The sequence below is a fragment of the Vicugna pacos genome, chromosome 14, assembly GCF_048564905.1.
Source record: "Vicugna pacos chromosome 14, VicPac4, whole genome shotgun sequence".
NCBI classification, from domain to species: Eukaryota; Metazoa; Chordata; class Mammalia; order Artiodactyla; family Camelidae; genus Vicugna; species Vicugna pacos.
The window spans coordinates 64,570,457-64,585,418 of NC_133000.1; the positions used below are offsets into that span (position 1 = coordinate 64,570,457).

At 37.2% G+C, this 14,962-nt stretch overlaps 1 protein-coding gene across 3 annotated transcripts in view; it reads left to right on the top strand.

Moving 5' to 3' along the window:
* CLYBL (citramalyl-CoA lyase) overlaps positions 1–14,962 on the top strand; it is a 206,800-nt gene that overhangs the window by 170,464 nt on the left and 21,374 nt on the right. For all 3 annotated transcript variants that reach the window (XM_015242699.3, XM_072976488.1, XM_015242700.3), the window contains exons 3-7: positions 209–397; positions 4,311–4,412; positions 6,116–6,209; positions 7,528–7,695; positions 12,380–12,504. In XM_015242699.3, coding sequence (XP_015098185.1) covers positions 209–397; positions 4,311–4,412; positions 6,116–6,209; positions 7,528–7,695; positions 12,380–12,504 — 678 coding nt within the window. The remainder of the gene's footprint in view (positions 1–208; positions 398–4,310; positions 4,413–6,115; positions 6,210–7,527; positions 7,696–12,379; positions 12,505–14,962) is intronic.

The following is a 14,962-nucleotide window of genomic DNA, read 5'->3' on the forward strand; positions in this document are numbered from 1 at the left end:
CTGTCGTCACCTTGAATCAAGTCTAGAAATCAATTACTTGCCCATCAGATTGGATGACTCATTTCAAATGCCACTCATTTGGTGGACATAATAGATACAGTAATGGTGCTCAGACTCTGAATCCACAGAGCAGTTTCATGGATGGTTTGATTGTGTTTTCTATCAATGATAAATAAACTTAGGAGATATGTTTTATCTACACTTATAGAATGAAGCTCGATTGAGAATAGTAAAAACTCTCGAAGACTTTGATCTGGGCGCAACTGAAAAATGTGTGAGAATCAACTCAGTGTCCAGTGGTCTGGCCGAAAAAGACCTGGAGGCCCTCCTGCAGTCCCGGGTCCTGCCTTCCAGCCTCATGCTCCCGAAGGTGGAAGGTCCTGAAGAAATCCAGTGGGTGAGTAGCTCATGCTTTGCTTTCATTAAAGACTTGGGGATGGCTAAGAAGGAGTAGCAGAAACAAAGGCTTTGGATGTTGCAGGTTTTGAGAATGCATACACAGAGCAGAGAGGAAGGGAACTGAGCAAAAGAAGTGGGCCCCAAAGAACATTTCCTTCACACAAGGAGAACCTGGTGTTGCCCTCAGTGTTCAGTGGAACAGCTCTTTACTGAAATGATGCTTCTGTTGCCCAAACAGATCTGTGGTTTAGACAGAACAGCTTCCTCCAGAGCAACCTCTGGAAACCAGCTTACCCGAGACTACACTGGCCAGGCCTTAACCCTCCACCTGGAAGAGCAGTGATGTGCTTGGCTCTTAAGCAGATTCATTTGAAGTCATTACAGACAGCGAAAACGCATTAGCCACAAAGGGAAAAACGAACCTAGAAGAGGAGAGGAAAAGGTCACTCCTTAGGGCAACTAGAGGAAGAGACAGGAAGCTTTTAACTAGTGGTTTTAATTAGCGCAGATATTATTTCCTGAACAGTTTTCTAGTTCGTCCTTTTTAAATTGCTGACAGGTGTGTTTGTTTCATGACAGACTTTTAAGCCAATAAAACCCTGGCATGTCAAATTACTTAAGAAAACTTTGAAATGGGCCTAATTCTACTATGATTATTTTAATTGTTAAAGGGAGGTTGTGGACCCGAAGGGAGGCTAGGTTTTATTTAGAGGTTACTATGACTCTGCAGATCTCGGCTGAATAAAATACAGTTCCATTGTGCCACTCCAGGGCAGGGGGCCCGGGACACCCAGGTGCTGGAAGGCTGGGAAAGGTGGTGATTTTGATGCCACATCTGGGGTGATGTCTAAGGCTGTGGCTTCAACTGAAGTGATACACTGAGTACTAGCTGTGGTACCCAAGGAAACTGCTCACCTTTTTCATGCATGTAGATATGTTAGATCTGTGCTCTCCAGTGCCTGGCTTCCTAACACATTTGGCTACTGAGCACTTGAGATGTGGCAAGTCCAAATTGAGATGTGTTGTAAGTGTAAGATACACATGGAGCTTCGAAGACTTCATAGCACCCCCACCCCTAAAAAAAGGATGTAAATTATCTCCACAATTTTTATGTTGGTTACATGTTGAAATGATAATATTTCAGATCTACTGGATTAAATAAACCTATTATTAAAATTGAATTCACCTGTTTCATCTTACTCCTTTTAATGTAGCTACTAGAAAGTTTAGAATCACATAGGGAGCAGCCATTATTTTTCTGTTGGACAGCTCCGCGTTGGAGTCTTCTTAAAGACCAGAGTTCAAGGGCCCTTATTTACTTTCTAAACTGGAGTTCTCCTCATCAAGGTCGCCCCTCAGAAGCTGGGAGATCCTGGTGATAGTAGGTTCATGTCCTCAAGGGTGCCTGCCCTGTTCGAATGTGTCTTCAGTTGATTGAACTGGAATCTGAAGTCACTGTTCCCTTTTGGTTTCATAGCTAATGCCTATTTATCACCGTTATTATCCCTCATTTAAGAGGGGAGGACTCACCCCAGCCTTCAGCTACGGCTTCTGTTCACTGTTTTAAATCCTTGGATGTGAGGAACGTACCGAAATCCTAAATAGGATTTCTAGTTAACAGAAGTCTTTGGGGCTGTTTATTTTTTCCTCTCCGTTTGTATTTATGTGAAGCATAAAACCCAGAGCCTGATGCACAACTGAAAGAGGGGCTTCCTTGTTTTCTTTTGTGTGAGAATCTCTTGCTGGCCGTTTGTCGCTAGTGTGGGTTCTTGTTTGACTGGCACGGCTTATTGGACTATAACAAGCGTGACTCTGCCTCCTTTGTCGTGGGACAATTCTCCCACAAATCCCGAACAGGGTGCATTCTTCCAACACACTATTGGGTGTGCACTGGAATTGAAAGAATTGCTGAGCCCTGCTACTTCATCTCCTCCCCAATCTCTTTGTGATTTTCCCCCTTCTTTTCCTCCACCCGCCCCCCCAGTCCCCTCCACCTCGCTGAAATGAACACTTTACCAGGCCGGAAACATTTAATCGTCTCCTTTTGAAAAAATTAATTGAAACTTCTCCACTAGTTACCTTTTGTGTAGTACTTAGTGCAATTTTTTAAGAAAGAAGGGGAGGAGGAGAAGGAGGATGGGCTAGAATATTTAATTTTTAAATGCCCCTGTTGGCTTAAAAACAAAAGGCATCAGGGACTTTTCTCACTAGGAACAGGATAGATGTTGTAAAGGGTTTACCTAGTTTTCAACTTTACAGGTTTTCTGATTATAACTATTATCACAAAGAATGGGGCAAGTAATGTTGCAAGTCTTTTTTTAATGAGAAAAAAAATTCCTCCACTGCATAGGTAACACTAACCAAAACCACTAATATTTTACTACCAATTTTCTAGCTTAAATATGACATGAATTATGTTTTATTTTCATTTTCATGGAGTGCTATACATTTTGTCCCCTTAAATTGTAGCCTTCTCTTCATTCTTGCTATTTTGGTTGAGTTATTCCTTCCCTTGCAAAGTTACTAAGGAGGTGATGGTGATGGTGTCGGAGTAAGGGAGGGGGCAGTGGGAGCAACTGAGAATAATTCTTCATTACTGAAAGCTGTGATTTATTTTAGCCTAATTGTAAAGTTACTGCAAATTGCTCAAAAGCTTTTTAAAGATCCCAGTGATTAGATTTTTGTGGGGAGGGGGCTGCACAGGCAAGGAGGGGGCAGCTAAAAGGGGAAATAACACCTCTAATCCTGCTTCTGGTAAATAGGCTGCCAGCTTTTAAAATGAGTTTCCTTTCTATTAGTCAGAATATTATGCTAAGCCTTAAGCATTAGTTTTTTTATGTTGCCATAGCAGCCCTATTCCTGCAGGGTGGTGACCTGCGATGATTACAGTACAAAGCTTATAGGGTCTTGAAACCCCCTTTGAAGATGAAAAGTCTTTGATGGTTTATATTTATGCAAATCTCTTAGATATGATTTACCCAACTGAGACTGAATGGAGAGATGATTAAAATTCCCTTTTCCTTTGATATCCATTAATGGCTGAATATTCCTTAAATTTAAAATGGATATATATGTTTTCATCTTTATTTACAAAAATATCTTTATCATACCTGTGTGTGTGTGTTTTATCTCCCCACATCTTATTAGATCTAGATAGACATAATAGATTTACAATTTAGAGTGTGGTGGGGTTTCTTTTTTTTCCCCTTTGAAAGGGGTGGGGGGAGATCTGTGCAAGAGCTTTTGTATGTTTCCAGATGATAGATTTTGGAATTTGGGCTACCCCACTGGCAGCACAGAGCTAGCTGTGAACTGGTCTCATGGAAAAAATTGGCGAGCTTTGGTCTTCAAAGAATTAAACTTCCTTTTTAAGGTCTTCCTAGGTAAGCTAAAAAATTATGAAGAAAAACCTCTGAACAAAGGGTAGTGTTGCTATAATGAATAATATGGATTCCATGTAGAGGGCTGCTGAACAGTTACACTGATGTCCGTGCTGGGTCCGAAACAAAAACAGAATGGCAGGTAGAGCAAGCCTGCATTGTTTTAGAGGCCTGCCACTGGCACTGAACGAAGTGAAGGCGAGAGGGCTTAAGGAAATCTGTTTTCAAGGAAAGCGTTTAAACTGGAGAGTCTCTCCTTCCACCTCTAAGTCCTAGGCCTCAAATTGCTCCCTCAGGAAAAAAAAATTACAGTGCTTGGTGTTTTGCTATTTAGCTTGGTGGGAACTTTGTTACCTTTTTTCTTTGGTCTTTCCTCCTTTTTTTTTTTTTTTTTTTTAATACTTTTGTGTGGACGAAAGGGTCTGGGATATTACTTCCTCAGGTCAAAGACTTCAATACTATTTCTGTGTCTACAGTTCAGTGATTGTACATCTTCCCCCCACTAATCACTTATGACACTTTTTATTTTAGTTTTCAGACAAGTTTTCGTTCTACTTGAAAGGCCGAAAACTTGAACAACCTATGAATTTAATCCCTTTTGTGGAAACTGCAATGGGTTTGCTCAATTTTAAGGTAAGAAAACCATAATGTGGCTAATAGGTTAGTATTTTATTTATTACCTAAAGTGAACTTTTGTTTTCAATTTTAACATCTTAAAATATTTTTCTAGAAAGACTTATAAGCAAAGTAAACCTTGGGCACCATTTGTTATCTATAATAATCCAAAACCATGTTGTGAGCATCTTAGAAAACAAAGAAATTGGCTAAATAGCAAGGGAAAACTTCCCAGTCCTAAATATTTAAATGAAATAGTCCTAGTAATAATTTTAATTGAATAATCATTGTGTAAATTCTTGCTGTGAATTATTACATTTATAGAATAAATATACATGAAAATTTGTCACTGTTACGAATTAACTTTCAGTTATTCTCTTGTAACAATTGCCTTTTATTGGGAAATTTTCAGGCCTCTTTGTAGCAACATTATAATGTCTAATAGATAAGGTTACTATTTTTGAGTTAGTGTACACAATAATTTGTAGTATGTTATTTCAACTTGCCACATTAGAACATAAAATGTTTCCTAAGATACATTCAGGAGGATTAGCTGAGCCAAGCATTTCACTGTTATATGGTTGCATTAAACTATTTGCCTTAAGTTCTTAGCTAGCTTGTTTTTCCAATTTATCAGTGGTCATTTAAATTGTTTTCCAAAACAATATGCCTCATATTCTACCTGAGCTGTAAACACCACTGTAGCGCCCCATCTCAAAGGGCAGGAGAGAAGAAATCCCTAAAACAAAAACAGAGAAAGATAGTTGAACTGTGCTGGGGAGAGAGTACGTGGGCAAACGCTCCGAGGGGAAACTTTAAGACCCACTGGACCGTGCAGGAGGGGCAGAGTGCAAATGTTTGGGGGGCTGCTTCAGGCCTCGTGATCAGCATGTTTATACCACTAACCACAAATTCTTCCGGCCTGCCCCAGAACTCCAAGAATATAATCAAGGCATATTTCTTAGATGCAACTAGATTCATACAGTAATTTCATTTTAAGCGCTGATTCACCATTCTATTCCGTAATATACTTAGAAGCACTTACCGCCCCCGAAATTAAACAACAGTATCCTCACCGGTTCCTCATGTCTTCCCCACCCATATATATTAGCATGCTGAATCTCCACCTTTGTAGAGTCACAGTCATGTCTAAGATGGCTGTTATTCATCTTTATTTTCACATAGAAATGTCCAAGGTGCTTATTAATACGTCTTGGCTGACTTGTTGCATTTTTATTTTCCCCTCTGGAGTAGTTGATTTTTGTATTGTATGCCTTTAATCCTGAGACCAGTTACTAAGAAATCTCGATCCCAGTGCAAATAATTGAATTAGTCTGATTTAAAAATTCTTTCATTTTCTCCTGTGGTTTTATGTATATTATTGGAGGGTCTCTGAAAGCAAAAACAAATTTTCGAAAAATAGAAATAACTTATAGTACAGTCAAAATGAGTTAACTTGAAGGTTTCTCTAGTGATCAGATTGTATCTATATTAATAATGAAACTATATGTAATTCATTAAGCAAAACAAATATATGCAACAGACTTATCTTGGACAAGATTCAATACCTATCGAAAGGGGTGAATTGGGGTGCATTTTTAAGACTGCTTTCAGCCAAACTGTGTTAAGAGTTGCAGCTTTCTGTCACTGAAGTGTACCATGCTGCTCCCCTCTGATGCGTGCATCTCTGTGAGATCTGGCTCTGTTCTGCTCTTTTACAGGCGGTGTGTGAAGAAACACTAAAGACCGGGCCTCCAGTGGGTCTTTTTCTAGATGCAGTCGTTTTTGGAGGAGAAGACTTTCGAGCCAGCATAGGTGTCAAAGACACGTTTCTCTTCTCATTCTGTGTATATGTTTTTTCTTTCCCCCTTCAAGAATGGACGTTTACATGACAGTGTATATTTGCCAACCAGGACAATGGTTTTTCAGCTGAATGGGCAACACTTCCTGATAATTTAGGGCCCCTCATAACTGTCTTGCTTCCAGAAGACTATGTCATCACTTCTGTTCATGTATAAAATAACTAATAAAAAGCCTGTTGTAGCCTCAGACATGTTCAGGTATATACAATGTAGACTTTGTTCATAATAAGTGCATTATGTGAACAACCTCTCTGTTGCTTAAATATTTTGTTTGCCCATTGGTCTGAGGGCTGTCCAGGGTTCTAACACAAACTTAAGGCAATTTCACATTGCTTTAATGAATTATTTTCTACAGTAAATGTAGTATATAAATATTATTTAAAACAGGTATTAAATTCCCCATAAAATATATTTCAGAACGCCTTTATTATTAAATATTTATTGAGATAGTAGGCTTGTTTTCACTGATCTTCCCCATCCCTGGGGCACTATGTCTTTGGTCTGGGCCCATGTATAACTAGAGGCTGCTGAGTGCATCTAGAAAAGAGGCCAAGGCCACAAAGCGTTTTCAGGACCACAGCCCCAGTGACCTGAATACAGGAGCTTTCCCTGAGCAGTGTCATGGTCCAAATATAAATAGTGACACTCTCGCCCTCCCTGCCCCCAGGGGAAAAAGGAACATATTTTGATACCAGTCTTTCCAGGAGACTTTTGTGTATCCAACAGCTCAGGGGACACTCTGCTTCTCTCAAAATGAGTGTTGTTTCATTTCCCCATGTTCTCCGTCCACACTGAAGCTGCAGTATCTGGTTCAGAACCTCAGTTATGACACAGTATTGCAACCACAGCACATGAATTCTGTGCTCAGTGAGGGAAGTTAACTATTTCCGTGCACAGCTGTTTGACCACGTTTTTTGATGCTGTCTTTGAACTGACACTTTCTGAGCGATGGCAAGAAGGAAGAAATATACCAGGAGTCTTTTGTGACCTGTCATGTCATTTGTATCTGTCTCCTGAGATGGGGGAGGGGCCTTTTCTTAATGCACGTGCACGTAATTGTACGGAAAGATGCCTTGCATGATCAAGAGACACGTGAGATTTAACTCTGTCTCCACATATCCCTCTCTTCATTTATATTTGAGTCATCATTTCACTGGGGAGCAGTCCACAGGAAGAGACAGATGTCTTTACAAACTGAGTTTTTATAATAAATGTTTAGTTAACATCTCCAAAGTTAACATCTCCTTTCTCTGTCAACATTCCATTTTCAGGTGCAACAAGTAGTAAGGAAACCCAAGATATTCTCTACGCCCGACAAAAGATTATTGTTGTAGCCAAGGCCTTCGGTCTACAGGCCATAGATCTGGTGTTCATCGACTTCCGGGATGGAGAGGGGCTTCTCAGGCAGTCGAGAGAAGGAGCTGCAATGGGATTTACCGGTATGATTCTTGATGATGTCTTAGATGATAATCTTAGTATTTAGATTAAGCAAACATTCCAGAAAAATAGAAATTTAACCAGGAACTGGTGTATCTAATGTATCCAGATCTCATACACTTATTTCACTGTTTGAAACATGAAAAAGTTATTCATAACAAGAACCTGCCAACCAAATTGTCATGTCTGTCTTTCGCTCCACAAGTCAAAAAACAAAGCACTTATGGAAAGGTATAGCTCAAGTGGTAGACTGCATGCTTAGCATGCATAAGGTCCTGGGTTCAATCCCCAGCACCTCTTCTAAAAATTAAATCTAATTATCTCCCCCCGCCAAAATAAATTAAAGTTTTTTTTAAAAAGCTGAAGTTTATATACATTTTTTTAAAAAAGAACTTGTTTTAGTTTCTCCTAATATTACTTACCAGTTTTTTTCTGTCCCCTTAAGTATTTATTTTGTTGAAATTTTTGCTGACACGTGGGGAGGGATGAGGCCATTATAGAAGTGTTTTTGAGTGAACTCAAGACGTGACTATAATAAGAATATAATGGGTAATAAAAAATTCCTCAGATACTCAAAATATTAATTTATTTCTGAAAAAAATTTTGGTGAGACCTTTTTTAAAAATCATAACTAGTTTTTTATTCTTCTGCCACTTCAAGCCCCTCCTTACTCTCCCACCTCCCAGTAAGTGTCTGTGCACCTGGCGACACTTACGGGCATTGGCTACCACTGAGATCAGCGGATCCCTGGAAATCCGGTCCTGGAACACAGGCTCATATCTGTTGATTGGTGTGCCTGATCACTCAGATACCCAGCAGCCCAGGGAGCAACTGAAAATTGTATTTTTGCAACAGAAATCTATTTTTTGAAAAACTACACTAGGATTCTATACACAAACATATCTGCAGTTTCTCACACACACACACACACACACAAACCATAAGCTCTTTTATTCTTACTTGTTCTTCTCCTGCAAGTCCTAAGAATGTCATGATCAGAAATACACCTGAAAAATAAGGACAAGAGACAAGCATCCATGCTATTCTTTTTGTAAATACTTTTGAAATGTGTTCTGTTAGAGGTTACTGAAAGAAATATTTCATAAAGTGACCTTCAATGGAAAAGATACCTTAATAGATGATGTTTGAAGTCAAAGTAAAACTGAAAGACTAAAGGAAGAATTTTAGTGTTATATTAGAATTAAAGCTCTGACCTTTGTGTTTGTGTTTTTAACATAGAGAGTTAAAATAAAATGTGATTCCTCAAATTTGTTAAATAAATAAATAAATATGATCTCTATTAGAACTATTTCTCAATCATCTGAGCTATTAATCCTCCCTACATTTAATAGTGACTGAGAAAGAAAGAGTCCCTCTACAGAATCCCTGGCATTGTCCTTGTCTCTGTGGCCTGTGACACCTGCCTCCTTCCAATGACCCATTAGGATGTGGCCCAAATGGAAAAGTTGGAGAAAAACTCTGTGAAATCTATCTAATAGACTCCGATGTTGTTGGTCTGAAAATGTGGCACTGGCTGCCAAGCAGCCAGATGTTGCTCTGAAATGGGCACTAATACAATAAAAAATAGAAAACACTGGATTGATGGGGGCCTCTCTCACCATCACTCAGGATAACCTGGGTGTCCTCTGCCTCCTCTGGGGCAAATGTTTGCTCCAGAACTTATAAGGGAGTTTGAGAGTTTCTCCAAGAGACAGGACTGAATTAAATTGGTCCCTAATGCAATCGTAGAAGACAAGTTATTTCAAATCAAATTTAAATTTCTAGACTGTGCCTAACTCAGCATGAGGAGCTTATGGACTTGGCACTATTGTTTCTCAACAACAGGGAGTATTAAGTCACCAAAAAAAAAAAAAAAAAGGAAGCTGGAGGGAGGAAGAGAGAATGAAGAACACAGAGAGTACAGTGCCCATTATGTATTCAAGTGAACAAATCAGTAAGTAGGAAGCTAAACTTTGTAGCCATTTTGCAATTTTTAGAAAGTAGGTCTTTGTTGTCCCAATTATATTTCTACATACCAATAAAAGGTAATTAATCTGATAATAAGGTATGAGATTATTTGTAGTATTTTTAAACAATAAATACTTTAATGAGTATTTTAGGCCACTCATAATCTGCTTGTCCTAATTATTTGTCATTTAATTGCCATATTTTTGGCTTTGTACAAGAAAGGAGATAATGAAGGAAAGAAGGGAGAAAGGAAAGGAGAGATACATACTCTACCCTAGTTTTTTGGTTGAAAGTTTTAAAATTCAATGGAGTATTATGTTATCCATAACACTGATAAGGATCTGTGCTATAAGAATTTTCTGTATTTTTAAAAATTAGATTTTTTTAACAAGTTGTAGGTTTTTGAAAGTTAGCCATGCATCAAACAGCAGGTTATAGTTTCTTTTTCTGTAGTCATTGTTTCACTGAGCCACAGTCCATGTAGATTGATTTTAAATCAATGCATTGGCTGTGTAAGTGACTATTAACTTTAGGAATTATTTTTATAAAAAGAAACCAAAAATAAATCTTGGAATAAAGCTTTAACAGCTGACTTAGTCATCACAGTTATTCCAGTACTACATGCTGAGAAGAAAGATTATAAATACGAAGCACTATGGGTTTTCTTCTTTTTTGCAGTCTTTTGTAGAAGACAAAAATGACACCATCATACAGTTACCTAAAAGACTTGACAGGTATTGATTTAAAGCACGATATATCAAGTGGTACTGTAAAAAGGATTTCATGGTCATAAATTTTAATGTCTTCAATTTTGCACCCTCTCAGTAACTTGTCAATAACAACTCTTCTGTATAAAATATTTGCTTCGTTCCCACATGGCATTAAAGTCTGATGTTCAGTTGTTGGGATATGTAAGATTCAATGGAGATAACTTCACATATGGAGGTTCATAAATTTCTAAAACCTAACATATATCTTAAAATTAGCCTCATTACCAAAATATGGGTACTTGAAAGCCATCATTAATTTCACAGCATTGTAAATAGTTTAGTTTTGCTTCTCAATTTATGGTGTCTGTACCAAGAAGTTCCCATGAAACCTGGCTTTTTACACATCAGTGTAAATTATGTACATAAATTATAAAATTCAGGACTAACAATTAGTACAAAATGACTACCATAACTGACATCCTTTATTAATAATACTATAACAACTATTAGATTACTTAGATATAATTTCAGTGTCTATTATTGAAAAAAAACTCTCATTTGTCATCACTGATGTTATTTTTTTCCCAGAAATTATTCCTCAGATAACTAAAAGCATCTTTATTTATACAGGATTTTAATGTTTTATTAGTACACTGACAGATAAGAATAAAATAGCAATGTGAGGATGTTTTAATTATGCCACTGTAAAGAAAAGATATTATATATTCACTTCAACTCTTTTTCATAAAATACTAAAACAAATTTTAGAAACATTATTCTTTTTTCTATTTTGACAGAATAATGACAGTAACAGGAATGGATCTTTTATAATATATCACAGATACAATTTGTACTGGCTAAATGCTAAAACAGCTATTTCAGAAGCAAAGCAAACTGATATACCAACAAATATACTTAGCAGAGTAAATTATCATGAAGAATACATTCATTTTTAAAGAACCAAGTATGTCCATAATTTTATCATGTAATAAAATATAATATCATCATTATAACATTAAATTATGTTTGCATTTTATTAATGACCTTATTAGATTCTACTCTTCCTTGATTTTTAAATTATTTTTTTAATGACTGCATGATTTCATAGAATCCTATGACTCTTATCTTGTATAATGCTTTTACTTAAGATCCTTAAATACAGCTTTTTTAAAGCTAGTACTACAGAAATAAAATTTCTTCTGGGGTGTCTAAGAATCTGTATAGGGAGAAATATCTAATCTTCATTCCATAAGCAAAAAGGGAAAATTTGGGGTGGTTTTTTTGATAGAGAAATTTTCTGTAATTTTTTTATTTAAATATTTTTAAATGGAGTAATCTAGAGACCACAGTGTTCAAATAAAATCTGCCTTCCACTTTACTATGGTAAATAAAATTTTTTTCATTGAAATCCAATTTTCTGTTAGTGGTTAGGAGGGATATACTATATTCATCTGAAAAAAAGAAAATTAAATATATTCTTGTTATACACTGTTTGATTTTAATATGGGTGTAACGTCTGCTTCTGTAAGCTTTATGAAAACCAACAGACCACTTTTAAAGGAAATTATTGAAGGTGGAATAATGGTACAAAATAAGCAAGAGAGACCTTACACAATTTGAAAGAATTAACATGTAATTTTTTTCTACTTTAATTCAAAATAATCACCCTAATTTGCAGACATTAGCCTTTAAAGTTCCAGCCAAAGCAGTTACTCAACGGGCTGCCTGGTGAATCCACCTGTAACTAAAAATGAGAGATTATCTACACTAAGGTGGCATTTCTATAGGCTCGGAAACACAATTACTCCCATTGTTGGATTTGTTCTTATGTGGTATTCTGGAAAAGCCTGCCCAATTGCTGTTATTTTCTTTTTTAAAAGTTCTAAAAAATAATTAGTTATTTTACATACAGTCTTGTGAGGCATTCAGTAGCCTGGCGTGGTTGAGACATTTTGTTTGAACATCTGTTTGTTGTTTTGTGTTTCCGGTGTTATTAATCTTCTCGTAGGTAAGCAGGTGATCCACCCTAACCAAATTGCAGTGGTCCAGGAGCAGTTTTCTCCTTCCCCTGAAAAAATTAAGTGGGCTGAAGAACTGATTGCCGCCTTTAAAGAACATCAACAATTAGGAAAGGTAAATGTTTTGTTAATGCCTTGGGTGAAACTGGTGTTTAAAATACTGTGGGGAAGAATGAAAAATATCTATGTATATTTGAGTGGTTTTAAGAAACTCATAGTATTTTGGGGAGAAGTTTGTACGTGGGGTTAGGAGGAACAATATTCATCAGTGAGTAATTCACTTAAGGTGAATTTCCCCTTCCATATTCCTAAATATTTCACTAACTGGCTCTCAAGTTTCTCATTTTATTCTTTTCATAAACTATATTAGCAGCCTTTGGGAAAATAGAAGTCTGTTTAGTTTTACTCTGTAGACCCTGATGCAGCATTCATATGAAAATAATTTTAGATCAAAATGAGAGCAAGTTGTAATGAAATAAACACAGTTTGATCAAATGGTTCTTGCAGAGAGAAGAAATAAATTTCAAGTTATTTTAATTTGGGAGGAAAAAGTACAAAAATCTCCTCCGGTTTAATCATTTAAGAGTGGGAGGTTGTATATGTGTTAGTACCAATTTCTGGACCTGAGATTTGGATAGAATGGAAAGCAAATTAACACTGGAGTACGGTTGTTCCTAATTTAGTGCATCATTGAGCCTCGCGTTTCCTGCTCTGTGGGTTTCTGCTATGTAAATATTGCAGTGGTGATGCACAATCTGTCTCCACTTTGTGCCAGTAACACTTAAATTAGGTGTCGCCTGAAGGAAGATTTTATGCTAGTTGCAGCATTGTCAGTTAATTATCTTAAAGGTTATTTGCAATAATACTGTTTGCCTCTTTTTAAGAGGAATGGGGGGAAAGTTACATTTATAAATCTATCCCAGAGGTTATATCTAAACTCAGCATTGTTGCTTACAGTAAGGAGTGAAGTTTTAATACCTGTAATGCAGAAGTCCTTGGGGGAGAAAAAAATGTTGAAACATTAAGGTTCTAAATGTTAAACAGTCCTCCCTACAAAAAAAAAAAAAAAAAAAGAACAAAACTCGTTTTTAGTGGTGAACCACTGACATCAATGTGAGAAGTGTGGCTTACACTTTTCCCTGGCAGTGAAAAACACCTAAAAATCCCAGGACTTTTGGAAGTGGGTAACAATATTAAATGGGTCACTCCCTCCCTCTCATTACCTGCCTTCAACTCCAACCGTGCATGCATGCTCACCCTCACACATTTGCAGGCCCATCTTTGCACAAACTTGAACTTAAAATCAAAAGGCAGAATATGTGACATTGGAAACACACCTTTTAGACTTATAGCAATTTCAGGATAAATAGCATCCTTTCATTTCAAATCAGTAGTGACTATCAAAAAAAAAACTGCAGTTCATAAAAATTTTTTTCAGTTGACATTCTGTTTTATGTCCATTTCTATGTCTTGACCCCAAAATCCAGATCCTGCATGAATAAAGACATTTATCTAGAGAGAAAGACATGTACTTTTACATTTATACATGCAAATAACTCTGTCCACTCCTCTGTATCACATGCTTGCCTGTGCACACACTCACTAGATGTTCTATACCTCTGTGTGTATGTTATGCTAGCTGAGGATACGCATGTGATAAATACTCCCTACTGAACTAAACTGAAGCAGGATGGGACCATCAGAACAGCAGACCGAGTAGAGTTCCATTCTGGGCCAGTACTGCCTCCATTAGCTGTCTACACTGGGTTTCACATTGGATAAAATCAAAGGATGCCACTGGCATCATAAGCAGGCTGGGGTATGGAAGAGGTTACCCTAAGTTTCAGTAGCCAGCAAACAAAATTCAAACTAGAAGCATAGTCTTTTACTGTCATTTAAGTTCTTGAATGAGGGAAAAACAGCGCTTTTCCATTGTATCTCGAAAGTATTATTCCCAGGGAAAATTGCTCTAAAGTGTCCTTGCCTTTGATGATGGCAACTTAAATGTTAAATTCTGAACTGGTTTTTTTTTTTTTTTTTTTTGAAATAAGAAAAACCCTCTTGTTGGGCATAAGCTTTCACAACAGTGTGGAAGAACAGCTTTTCTTAACACAGAACCATAGAAATTAGAGCAGAAGAGAGACTAACTATTAGGTCATTTCTTCCCTGCCCCGTTCGTGTAGGTTTGTTTCCTACAGCAAATTCTCCTGGTGCTTTGTCCAGCAAGGTTTAAATGATTCAAGTAATGGGGCTTCCAGTGGGGACATATGGTTGTTTTATCCAGTTCGCATGTTTCTTTCACTCTGCCTATAAATTGGCTGGTCACAAAAATTGGGTCTGCAGGTAGGTGACTCTGGGTCTTGAGGGGTCTTGGGGTTTAAATAATGTAGGTTCTGTTTGTAAAGATTTAGTATAAATAGGTTGCTCAGTTGTATAAAGTATTGCTTCCAACAAACATCTAATCTGTTTTATTTCAAATGTGAATCACTGATGAAAACATAAACCCTCGGATGCTTTGTCCAAAGCACAGGTGACTTCCTCAATGATGGGAAACTGATGGTTTGTGTCCTAGT